The sequence below is a fragment of the Nansenia antarctica genome (genome assembly GCF_963989245.1).
Source record: "Nansenia antarctica genome assembly, chromosome: 20".
Taxonomy (NCBI): Eukaryota; Metazoa; Chordata; class Actinopteri; order Argentiniformes; family Microstomatidae; genus Nansenia; species Nansenia antarctica.
The window spans coordinates 7,545,846-7,558,345 of NC_137693.1; the positions used below are offsets into that span (position 1 = coordinate 7,545,846).

The following is a 12,500-nucleotide window of genomic DNA, read 5'->3' on the forward strand; positions in this document are numbered from 1 at the left end:
TCAATCACAGACGTCAATCATGTCAAGGCATACAGAAATTCCAGAACACTGAGTACAGAAATAACCAACTACATCAGGAAATTAAAAAAAAACATTAGAGGTGTATTTTATTATCCGTATATATTATGTCATAGGCATAGGCATCTTTTGTACAGACAGAACCGAACCAATTGTTTTTCTCTTGTTTAGCCAAATCCTATGATGTTTCTATAACAGAAAATGGGTGCAGACTTCTTTGTTCTGATTATGAATAGTCTTTTTTTAAATGATGTTCAACTTCAGAAAGCCATAATGTCAAGGGACTGCATTTTGTTTCATATTATGAATTCAGAGGTGATCAGAGCAGATTGTCTGTATGTTTTATGCTTTATGAAAATTACGGTGATTGAAATGATCAAAGTTGATAATAATAATAATGGAGTTTTCTCTTCTATCCACAAAAAAGGAGACATTGTATATTTGTATGAAGGGGTGTGTAAGGCAATAGGCTGTCAGTATTTTATAGTAATTTGTATAATGTTCAGCCCATATTGCTCCTGTGACTCCCAACAAAACTTTGGTGTGGTGTGATGTCTGTGTGTTGATCTGACGGTCAAGGTAGAGGTTGACCTCCAGCCCAGTCTGACCAGTGAAACCAGGCCAGAAAGCGTTCAACACATCACATCACCTATCAACCAGATATCATCAACAATAGCATGGCAATGGTGAACCACAGACAGACAATGTTCAGTTGGCCACCAAATCCCCATGATCGTAATTAGGTCCCCGTGGTCCCCGGCCCCCCACTGGGAGAGCTAAGAGGAGCAGTTAACCCCAGAGAGAGATTAACTCTTATCTACTGAGGACAAAATGGTGGCTTGTTTTCTCTGCTCACTTCAATATTGGCTATTTTCCGCAGTGATGGGATTAATGAAACAGATGACATTTACTGAGTTAAAATGCCAACGTTTGATGCTCTCCTTCACACCGACAACCTCTTTATTGGATTTGAGACTTTTCCTTTAATGGCTTAATGATTACACACATAAAAAGGCCTATACCTTTTTCTTTTTCATTTATTTATGGAATATATTTCTGTCTCCATGCTTTGTTCTCTCTTTGTCTTGCTAGATGATTAACTATGTTTGAAAACTCATTTGGTGTGACATTGGCTATGGAGACGAATAGCAGGTGAAACCCTGTTGAGCAGGTATTAGCTGGGGGGTATTCCATCAACGTCGCTTAAGGAAAATCCAGGCTTATTTATTTAGGCTTATATGGAAATAAGACAGGGTTTTTTGATAAATCTAGCAAGACTTGTCAAAATAAGCCTAGACTTTCCTTTAGCGACGTTGATGGAATACCCCCCAGGTGTAGATGTAAATACTATCTTTGTTTGGTCTGACCTATTCACTTTCTTTAATATCTTCAGTCTGTTTGTTGACGCTTCACTGAATTACAAATTGTGTAACGTTATTTTGGACAGTCAGTGTCGTTTCTCTCTGGAGGGTATTTGATCTATTATTTCTTTTAACCAAAGGTTACCTCTTTATTTTCAGAGCAAAAAAAAAGCTCCCATCTTGTGTTACCCATATTACTATTTTGGTCTCTGTATCACTTGAAAATCGAATTCAAATAAAACATTATTTATATGGTACCCACTGTACATCAAGACTCTTCCTTGTTGAACAGTACACTTCAAGACAACTTTGTTTACAAAAGTAAGAGTCACTTTTATTTCCAGTACACAAACACGTCCAGGTGAAGCAGTGCCTGTCTGTTCTGTGACTCAAGGAAGGTGATGTGAGTTCATTTGACATCCTGTTCCCCGTTTGTCCTGCCAATGATGTCACTAAGCTGTTGCCCTGGAAACTGGCTTCATGGCTGAAGTAATTCATTAAAGCTCAGTCTCGACATGTCATAATGAAACCAGCAATATTGACAGAGCATAGGACATAGAGTAACAAAAGACAAACATTCATGTTAATGACACGCTGATGGAGCTGGCCCCTTTGTGACTCTCTTCAGGGAGGTAACAGTCGGAGGACTTCATGGCACTAGTTTCACTTTCACTTTCGCTTGCGTTCTCCCTCACGACTGTGTTCCCTGTGCTTACTGAACCTGTCCCTCTCTCTGTCTCGATCCCTCTCTCTATTCCTATCTCCGTCCCTGTCTTTTTCTCTCTCTCTGCTCTTGTCTTTTTCCGTCTCTTTTTCTTTCTCCCTGTTTCTATCACTGTCACGTTCTCTTTCTCTGTCCCTGTTCCTATCATTGACCCTCTCTCTCTCTCCCTCCCTTGGTCTGTCTCTCTCTCTTTCTCCCTCCCTTGGTGTGTCTCTCTCTCTCTCTCCATCCCTTGGTCTGTCTCTCTCTCTTTCTCCATCCCTTGGTGTGTCTCTCTCTCTCTCTCCATCCCTTGGTGTGTCTCTCTCTCTTTCTCCATCCCTTGGTCTGTCTCTCTCTCTTTCTCCATCCCTTGGTGTGTCTCTCTCTCTTTCTCCATCCCTTGGTGTCTCTCTCTCTCTCTCTCCATCCCTTGGTCTGTCTCTCTCTCTTTCTCCATCCCTTGGTCTGTCTCTCTCTCTCTCTCCCTCCCTTGGTCTGTCTCTCTCTCTTTCTCCATCCCTTGGTGTGTCTCTCTCTCTTTCTCCATCCCTTGGTGTGTCTCTCTCTCTCTCTCCGTCCCTTGGTCTGTCTCTCTCTCTCTGAGGGGGGTCCTGGTTCTCTCTCTCCTCCCTGCCTGGTCTCTTACTCTCCCACTGTTGTCCACCTCCATCCCTCCTTTCTCCTCCTCCTCCTCCGTCTCGCCTCTTCTCCTCCCTAACCCTCTCCCGGTCCCCGTCGCGTTGGTCGCCATGGCGATGTCGGAACCCCCCGTCCTCCGGTCTGTCCCTGGGGTTCCGTTGTTCTGATCCAGGTCTCTCCTCCCTGGCCAGGCGGTCCTCTGGCGCCCCCCTCTGGGTGTATTTGTCATAGCCCACGTCCTCCCTCTCCTGCTTCACTCTGACAGGGGGAGTCGGAGAGGAAGACTGCTGGGCCCGGCTCTCCCTCTGCTTCTCCCCCTTCAGTGCCTTCTTCTTCTCTTTTTTCTCCTTCTTCTTTTTCTTCTTCTCTTTCTTATCTGGGTTCAAAATGAGAAAGAGAGAGGAGGAGTAAGGCTAGGTCAGCTGAAATGACACACACACACACACACACACACACACACACACACACACACACTCACACAGACACAGAATTATGGGGACCTGAACTGAGTAACACCAACAGGTTATCCTCTGCTAGTCTGTTTGGACAGACAGCTCCTCTGCCACAGACAGTGCAGTGCCGTCTTCTCAGGTTAAAACAGGTCTTGTATTTGAAGTCTGTGTCGAGCCAGTCTGCAACACCAGAGGCCTCCTCCTCCTCACCTTTCTTGGGCTTCTTCACAGTGACAGCATACGCTTCCTCCTCCTCCTCCTCCTCCTCTGACTCAGAGGATGACGCATTTTGTGGCATTTTGGGGGCACAGCCCTCCTCCCTCAGACGTTTGGTCACGTCGTCGATGTCCTCCGAGTCCTTCGGAGGGCGGTAGTTCATGACATGGTCGACTCGTATGGTCCTCCCCTTTATCTGGATGAGACAGACAGACGACAACACAATGACATGAGACAACATGTAACAAACGATGTGTCACATGACCATACCCCCTAAATGCTCCAGGGTCACCGTCTATGGCCGACCGCTAACCCCTAGCGGTTATTTTTTTACCAATAAAAACACAACAAGGTTAACATGCTCCTAATAACTATGGAACCCTCATTCGACAGAGTCAGTGAATTGAGTGAAGTTTGATTCACAAATCACTACCCTGATTAAGGGGAATTCCAGGTCTACACTAAACAGGCATTCAACACTTTTTTTGGCGTTACCTTAACCCCGTTGAGGTTGTCCACAGCCAGGATGGTGCTCCTCTGGTCCTCGTAGCAGATGAAGCAGAAGCCCTTGGATTTGCCCGTCTTGGGATCACGCACCAGATTGATGTTGGCGATCTCCCCATACCTGCGGCACAACCAAATGGACTGCACTTACTGTACATAGCGCCTTATTCCAAAGCACTTTACAATGGCCTCTCATTCACCCATTGACACACCAATGACAAGGGAAGCTACCACGCAAGGCACCGGCCCGCTCATTGGGAGCAATTTGGGGTTCAGTGTCTTGCCCAAGGACACCTCGAGGACACGTGGACTGGAGGAGCCGGGGATCAAACCGATCATTAGACGCCGGCTCTAACTGCTGTTCGGGTTGGAGGAGGTAGGTAGAGGGGGAAATAAATGGAAAGGTGGGACACATCGATGGACGGAGAGACACACGCTATTCGGTTATGGCTTTTCACCGTCCTGGCGCCCCGCTGGTGGAACGAGCTTCCCACTGCTGACAGGACTGCAGAGTCACTACCTGTCTGCTGACAGGACTGCAGAGTCACTACCTGTCTTCCACTGTATACTGAAGACCTCCATCTCTTCAGGCTACACCTTAACTGTCCCACTTGAGACCTCGTCATCCCCTCTACAGTTTCTCTACTGTAAATAACGTAATAATATATAATAATAATAATAATAATAACTATTATTTTATAGAGTCACTACCTGTCTGCTGTCAGGGCTGCAGAGTCACTACCTGTCTGCTGTCAAGACTGCAGAGTCACTACCTGTCTGCTGTCAAGACTGCAGAGTCACTACCTGTCTGCTGTCAAGACTGCAGAGTCACTACCTATCTGCTGTCAGGACTGCAGAGTCACTACCTGTCTGCTGTCAGGACTGCAGAGTCACTACCTGTCTGCTGTCAAGACTGCAGAGTCACTACCTGTCTTCTGTCAGGACTGCAGAGTCACTACCTGTCTGCTGACAGGGCTGCAGAGTCACTACCTGTCTGCTGTCAAGACTGCAGAGTCACTACCTGTCTGCTGTCAGGACTGCAGTCACTACCTGTCTGCTGTCAAGACTGCAGAGTCACTACCTGTCTGCTGTCAAAACTGCAGAGTCACTACCTGTCTGCTGTCAGGACTGCAGAGTCACTACCTGTCTGCTGTCAGGACTGCAGAGTCACTACCTGTCTGCTGACAGGGCTGCAGAGTCACTACCTGTCTGCTGACAGGGCTGCAGAGTCACTACCTGTCTTCCACTGTATACTGAAGACCTCCATCTCTTCAGGCTACACCTTAACTGTCCCACTTGAGACCTCGTCATCCCCTCTACAGTTTCTCTACTGTAAATAATAATATATAATAATAATAATATATAATAACTATTATTTTATAACTTTTAAATATATACAATTATAATAATCGTAATTATTCCTTCGGCTTCCTTCTTCTGCCAATAGCACCTGGCCCTAGCATAAATCACTTTTTCTTGCTATGACTGACGCATAGATGATTCACTTACTTACACAAATGTATTTGTATTGTAGCAAGTCACTTTGAATAAAGACTTCTGCTAAATGACAAACATGTAATGTAAATAGACAGACAGGTGGAGAGACAGGTAAGAGGGATTAGGGAGGGAGGCAAGATGAGAGACTGATGTAATTAAAGACAGAGCTGGGACTCACTGAGAGAATACACAGATGATGTCACCCTCCGTCAGCTCGTATGGAAAGCCACCTGTACGTTGAAAGAGAAACACAGCAGTCAGTAAACTTCTGCCATGCTTAGTTTTCACAACCATGCACTAGTGTCTATTACTACAAGCCAGTGGCGTCTCCCAGTAATTACCTAGACTGTGGCAGCCCACTTGCCATCGACAGGCAAACTAAGAGCACACCCTAAACATACCATGGACTCTTATGATGTGGACTGTGATGTGTGGAACGTTATGACAAGGTCTTACACAGGCAGGGCCCTTACCAATGAATATCCAGGCGCTGTCCTTGTACTCCGAGTGCCACGACACAGTCTCCTTCACCCCCAGACTAGCCTCTCTCTCGTTCAGTTCATTGATCAGCTTCACCTTGGTTAGGGGACTGTAAGGGGAGATGGAGGGGAGATGTTAGAGTTAGACCATTACACAACGTGTCATCTGGGGTCTGTAAGATGTCGTGAGCTTAGAATGATAAGGTTCTATCTCCGTTTAAGGCAGTTCAGAGATATTGAGCGTCAAAGTTTTTACATTCCATTATGTTCTGTGAGATGGTATTTTATGAATTACTAACTCAAAAAAGTCAACATTTTAAAAATAACACCACACAGGCATTAATAAACACCTAATGGATCAGATTATGTAAAAGAAACTCAATTTTGACAAAAATGGAGATAGAACCTTATAATTCTAACGTCACGAACTGTTTACGCCTCATAACTGATGTTCCGGACCATCACACAGGACATTGACAAGTATCACTCTGTAGCATGTATGACTGCTAGCAAGCAGCCACTCTGCGTTGGCTAACGCATGAAGCCCATCGATGTTAGCATAGCTAGCAGCACTCTACCAGTGAACCTTCATTATTATGCAGTATCAACAAAAGAGTGACTTGTAAATCGAAGATATAATTGATCGAACAAAAAGTAATATCATCCGTAATTTAACAAATGAAAAGAGCCACTTACTTCATGGTGAAGTGATCAACAAAGACCTGAACACGTGGCTATCTTCAGAGCTGCGACACATCCGGGTATTTTGGCCCCGCCTCCCGTCTTGGCCCCGCCCCTTTTTGGGTGGGAGAAGTGGGAGAAGTTTGACTGGAGGGTCAATACACATGTGGTGGTCTTTGCTCATCTAATAGGATAACATAAGAAAACAGTCATGCTTTTTTGGATGAACAACCCGACATGAGGTGTCCTGACATACAACTACCTTATTGAATTTCCAGGTAATGTATATCTGACATATATCACTTTTGCTGTGCTTTGCTAAGATACTTTATTAAAAGGGTATATATAAACTCCTCAAAACTCCCTTGTATGTCATTGGAAAGCCTGATTAGTCACCTTTACCACGAGGTACAACTTGTAAGGATCATGCATTCGTGGAATAAGCAACACAGCTAACCGTGTGGGTAGCGGCCCCCCAAATTGCCCAAATCCCCTGCAATATTCTTGCACTTCAGTTTATAGAGTTGAATGAATGAATGAATGGTCTTTATTGTCATTAATACAGTACAGGTACCATACAACGACATTTAGGAGGGGGGGCTCCCCTGGTGCTTGTAAAAAAAGACTAAAAACAAGAGGTCTAAGGATAAAATAAAAAAGGGAAAGGAGCTGGTTTACATAAATAAAGGCTATGTACACTATCTACTATACTATACAATAAAACACTGTGCTGTACTCTATGCTATGCTATAAATATCCTAACTTTTTCCTGTATCTAAACCTTATGTACACAAGGGTTGTCATATTGCACATATTATTTTTGCACATTCATGCACAAGTTTCGCAGTTTGCAGGTTTGAAATGTTCACAGTTGTATTTCAATATTGCACTTATGTTTACAATCTAGTAGCTGCCATCACATTGTCTAGATTGTCCAGGACCTAGAACCTAGGTCTTTGCTGTGTTCAGGGCCTGAATGGTGAGGTGAGGAAATGGTGGGGCTGGAGGAGGGGAAGAATGGCGGGTCTGGAGTGGGTTACTGGATGGGACAGGGATAGGTGAGAGGTGTGAATGGGTCCAGAGAGGGGTGAGAGGTGTGAATGGGTCCAGACAAGGCAGGGGGAGGGGAGGGGGGCTGGAGGAGAAGGAGGATGGAGTGGAGAGTCGTTGGTGGGGCTGGGGGGAGGGAGACAATGACCCCCCGTGTCAAAGCTGTTGAAGAACCGGTCCAACTAGTCTCCAGATCTCCAGCCACCTGTAGCCGGTAATCTTCTTTAATATTCTAGACAGATAAGATTGCACTTCTTCAGGTTCTAGACTGAAATGTAACACAGTTAGTGAGTGGTTCTGGTACCGGTACCCTGTTACTCGCATTACATAGGTTATGTCTGTGCTACCAGTTGGTTTAGCTTATGAGTGGTACAAAGTCTACATACTTCATCGATAAATTGCTGGGCTGAACTTCACTGGAGAAGCAGGACAGATCAGTGATGTCTGGTTATAATGTGTTATAACCGCTAGAGGGCGACAGAGTTCTTTCTATCGGCTCCGGTGTGTGTGTTGGCGTTGTGTGTCTGTGTCAATCATTTTCAGGCGTAAAGCTAAGTGTCATTATCCAACAATGTCACATAATAATCGCATTACTTTTTACTACATGTAACCGGTTGGTAATTATTTCCAGTTTGCGGTTAATGTGATTTTGGTTAACAAATGCCTTCTTTCGCTACGATTGGAGACGGATTACCACGTGACCAGGGGACGTATTGAATTTCCCGGTTTGGAACAGTGAAAAGTAGTGTTTTGGGGATGTTTTGTACATTGGCACTACATTATCAATGTTAAAACACTATTTTTTATTATTATTATGTAGTGGAATGCATATATAAATTATTGTTGTGGTTAAACCGTGAATGGCAATGACGTGCCAGAGAATCACTCCCCTCCCTCGGACCCATTGTAGGTATCGCTTCTCGGCCTTTTGGCTAAGATCAAGTGTAGTATCTGTTCTTATCAGTTTAATATCTGATACGTCCCCTACCCGGGGACCATATATTAAATTGATTTTTGGAGCAGGGAGATGGAATAGGGGCTTGCTCCGTCCACTCCACGCATCGACCTGGTATTGCAGTACCTCCAGGAACGGTGCACCCCCTCTCTGTGTTAAAGACAATGTTTAATGTTCTTCCGTAGTACTATAAAACGTTTCTAAAATGCTCTTCCGTTGTAGCCGATTATGGGGATATATTAATATGAATATACCGGTTAAATGGGATGGGTTGGAACGGCCAGCGACAGAAAAGGCGTAGTTAAGGGTTTTTGAAGGTTTTGATGTGGGTAAAGTGTGGGATCATTTGAATGTGAAATATAATAGTATTGGATGTGAGCACAATGATTTTAAAACTAGAATGATTTTTGACGGATCGTTTGAAGAAGAGTTTTGAAACACTTTATTTCTGAACCACTAGGTGGCACAAGAGGACTTGTTACAGGGAGCACAAACAAACATCATCCGACCCACTTCCCCAGAGAAAGTTAATCTTGATACGTGTAGTTCGCTTTTAACCCAAAAAGGAGAGATTTGCCTCGTTTTTTGTCTTATTTGCACTTTATATCAAATAACTCACTCTCCACTGGTCATCAATAACTCCCCTGTCACAATAACGGATAAATTCAAGTTTCTGGGCACTACCATCTCCAACAAACTACAATGGGATAACAACATCACCCATTTAGCCAGCAGCGCTTGTCCTTCATCCTCCGTCAGCTGAAGAGACTCCACATCAGTCGTCACATCCTGGTCCAGTTCTACAGGGCCGCCATAGAGAGCATCCTCAACATCTTCCATCACTGGTACAACTCTGCGTCTGCCCGATCCAAGGCCAAGCTACAAAGAGTCGTACGGACAGCTGAGCGGATCATCGGCTGCCCCCTACCTCCATAGCTCCAGATCACCGAAGAGAGCACGCAAGATTGTGGCTGACCCCTCACATCCAGCTCACAGCTTGTTTGAATTACTCCCTGGACAGCGCTACAGGGCCACCAGGTCAAAAAACATCACACCACTTGCACTTTACATGTTCTTGCTTTAGTTGTACAGTATGTTTATTCACTAATATTGGTACTGTATTTTTTAAATGTATTGTTGTATTGTCATCTTGCTGTTGTATGTAGGCCTACTGTAGCTTGTTCAGCATGGTTGAATACCAAGTCATGTTCCTAGTGCACTGCACATGACGAATAAAGTTGAATTGAATTGAATTAAAATCTTGCAGGACCACGGAGTATCGTCTTCAAATCTGTTATTGCTATCGATCCAGAACAATTTATAATGAAGTGAAATGAAACATCATATTATTAATGGCCATTATCACGGGCAAACTCAATGTACAAAGATAGGGATGGCTGTAGCAGCTCTGCGGTAGAAACGCTTCCAGTAGGGAAGAGGACAGAAAGAGCAGCAGTAGTTCCGCCACTTACACATGTCGCTGAGGTTGAGACGGCGTTTTTGTGCCAATTAAACCGGTTGAATGTACAGGCTGGACGACTGTTACAGATGGAACCAACTGGTGTGGAGATGGTCTCACTACTCAGAACCTCTGCTCCGGAGGGGGGGGGGGAAAGGAGAACACTGTCAGAGAGAGGGGGAGGAGGGGGGGAGAGACTCTCAGAGGAGGGGGAGGAGGGGGGGGGGGGAGAACACTGTCAGAGAGAGGGGGAGGAGAGAACACTGTCAGAGAGAGGGGGAGGAGGGGGGAGAGACTCTCAGAGGAGGGGGGGGGGGAGAACACTGTCAGAGAGAGGGGGAGGAGGGGGGAGAGACTCTCAGAGGAGGGGGGGGGGAGACTCTCAGAGGAGGGGGGGGGGGAGAGACTCTCAGAGGAGGGGGGAGAGACTCTCAGAGGAGGGGGGGGGAGAACACTGTCAGAGAGAGGGGGAGGAGGGGGGAGAGACTCTCAGAGGAGGGGGGAGAGAGAACACTGTCAGAGAGAGGGGGAGGAGGGGGGAGAGACTCTCAGAGGAGGGGGAGGAGAGAACACTGTCAGAGAGAGGGGGAGGAGGGGGGAGAGACTCTCAGAGGAGGGGGGAGAGAGAACACTGTCAGAGAGAGGGGGGAGAGACTCTCAGAGGAGGGGGACCAGTCTCAGATAGGGGAGGGGGGAGTGACCACTGTCAGAGAGAGGGGGGGAGACCACTCTTTAGACAGGGGAGTTGGGGGGGGTGGAGGGGGAGACAACTCTCAGTTGGGGGGGGGAAGCAACTCTCAGATGGGGAGGGTGGGGGGGGGGGTTGACCACTTTCTCTACTAGTAATGTCTTACGCCAATAATCTATTCACAAATGTAAACAGATGGTACGTTGCTATGGTTCCTCCTCCTCCTCCTCCTGCCAATGAATGAGACAGGAAAGCAGCTGTGCAGCTGACGACACAGCCTTGAAACAGGAAGTGAACAGGAACTGAACAGGAAGTCTCACCAGGAAGTAGTTTCCGCACGGCGTCCTCGGTCATGCGGAGGAGGGGTCGTACAAACGTACACACACAAGCACACATAAACGTACGCGCACACACAGACAGACACACACACAGACACACACACACACACACGGACACACACACACACACACACACACAAGCAGACACACACACACACACAGACACACACACACGCACGGACGAACACGTACACACACACACGCACACACATACACACACACGCACACACACCCCCCCCACCTGGGTCGCACCTCTGATGTTGGTCTCAAACACGGAGGCGTTGACGTCGATGTCAAAGTCCACAGAGTCCTGCAGCAGAGAGGCCACGCGCTGGAACTCTGTCTGGTTACCCTGGATCTGACACACACACACACACACACACACACACACCCTGAAACACACACTGTCATCTCACACACACACACACACACACTGTCATCACACACACACACACCCTGAAACACACAATGTCATCACACACACACCCTGAAACACACACTGTCATCTCACACACACACACACACACACACACACACACACACTGTCATCACACACACACTGTCACCACACACACACACACACACACACACACACACACACACACACCCTGCTCATCACACACACACACACTCTGCAGGACACACTGGTTGAGCAGGTACTGTAAGGTTAGAGTAGGGGATAGGATTACGGTGGACTAGGGGCTAGGTTAGGGGTTAGGTTAGGGGCTAGGTTAGGGGTTAAGGTGGGCTAGGGGCTAGGTTAGGGGCTCGGGGTTAGGGTAGGGGTTAGGTTAGGGGTTAGGCTAGGGGCTAGGTTAGGGGTTAAGGTGGGCTAGGGGCTAGGTTAGGGGTTAGGGTAGGGGCTAGGTTAGGGGTTAAGGTGGGCTAGGGGATAGGTTAGCTGCTAAGTTAGGGGTTAGGCTAGGGGCTAGGCTAGGGGTTAGGGTAGGGGCTAGGTTAGGGGTTAGGCTAGGGGCTAGGTTAGCTGCTAAGTTAGGGGTTAGGCTAGGGGCTAGGTTAGGGGCTGGGCTAGGTTAGGGGCTAGGTTAGGGGTTAGGCTAGGGGCTAGGTTAGGGGTTAAGGTGGGCTAGGGGCTAGGTTAGGGGTTAAGGTGAGCTAGGGGCTAGGTTAGGGGTTAGGCTAGGGGCTAGGTTAGGGGTTAGGGGCTATGTTAGGGTTAGTGTTTTTGGAGCCTGATTCTCTGAAATGTTTCAGACTTTTTTAGTCTGACCCACCTCAGAAAAGGAGGGATTGCATTGGCCATCCTCTGTTATTACTCTGGTGTGTTTTGGGTAATCCAACGAATTATAACTGACTCGGGGGGGGAGGGGTTGTTAGGTTTTGGGGGGGAGAAATTGACAAGGAAAGGAAGGAAATTAGTGTTACTTTTAGAAGTTAAGAGGAGAGGAGAGGGGAGGGGAGGAGAGGAGAGGAGAGGAGAGGAGGGGAGGGGAGGG

General features: G+C 46.7%; 1 protein-coding gene across 1 annotated transcript in view; it reads right to left on the bottom strand.

Moving 5' to 3' along the window:
- Positions 1–6,591, bottom strand: part of rbmx2 (RNA binding motif protein X-linked 2) — a gene marked incomplete at its 3' end in the record, with an annotated part of 6,602 nt that extends 11 nt beyond the window's left edge. Inside the window, exons 1-6 of the mRNA XM_080549399.1 lie at positions 6,569–6,591; positions 5,867–5,982; positions 5,572–5,623; positions 3,888–4,017; positions 3,387–3,588; positions 2,732–3,100 (exon numbers count right to left, since the gene is read on the bottom strand). Of these exons, the coding sequence (XP_080405525.1) occupies positions 2,732–3,100; positions 3,387–3,588; positions 3,888–4,017; positions 5,572–5,623; positions 5,867–5,982; positions 6,569–6,573 (874 nt within the window). The 5' untranslated portion in view covers positions 6,574–6,591. The remainder of the gene's footprint in view (positions 1–2,731; positions 3,101–3,386; positions 3,589–3,887; positions 4,018–5,571; positions 5,624–5,866; positions 5,983–6,568) is intronic.
- Positions 6,592–12,500: the final 5,909 nt, after the last annotated feature.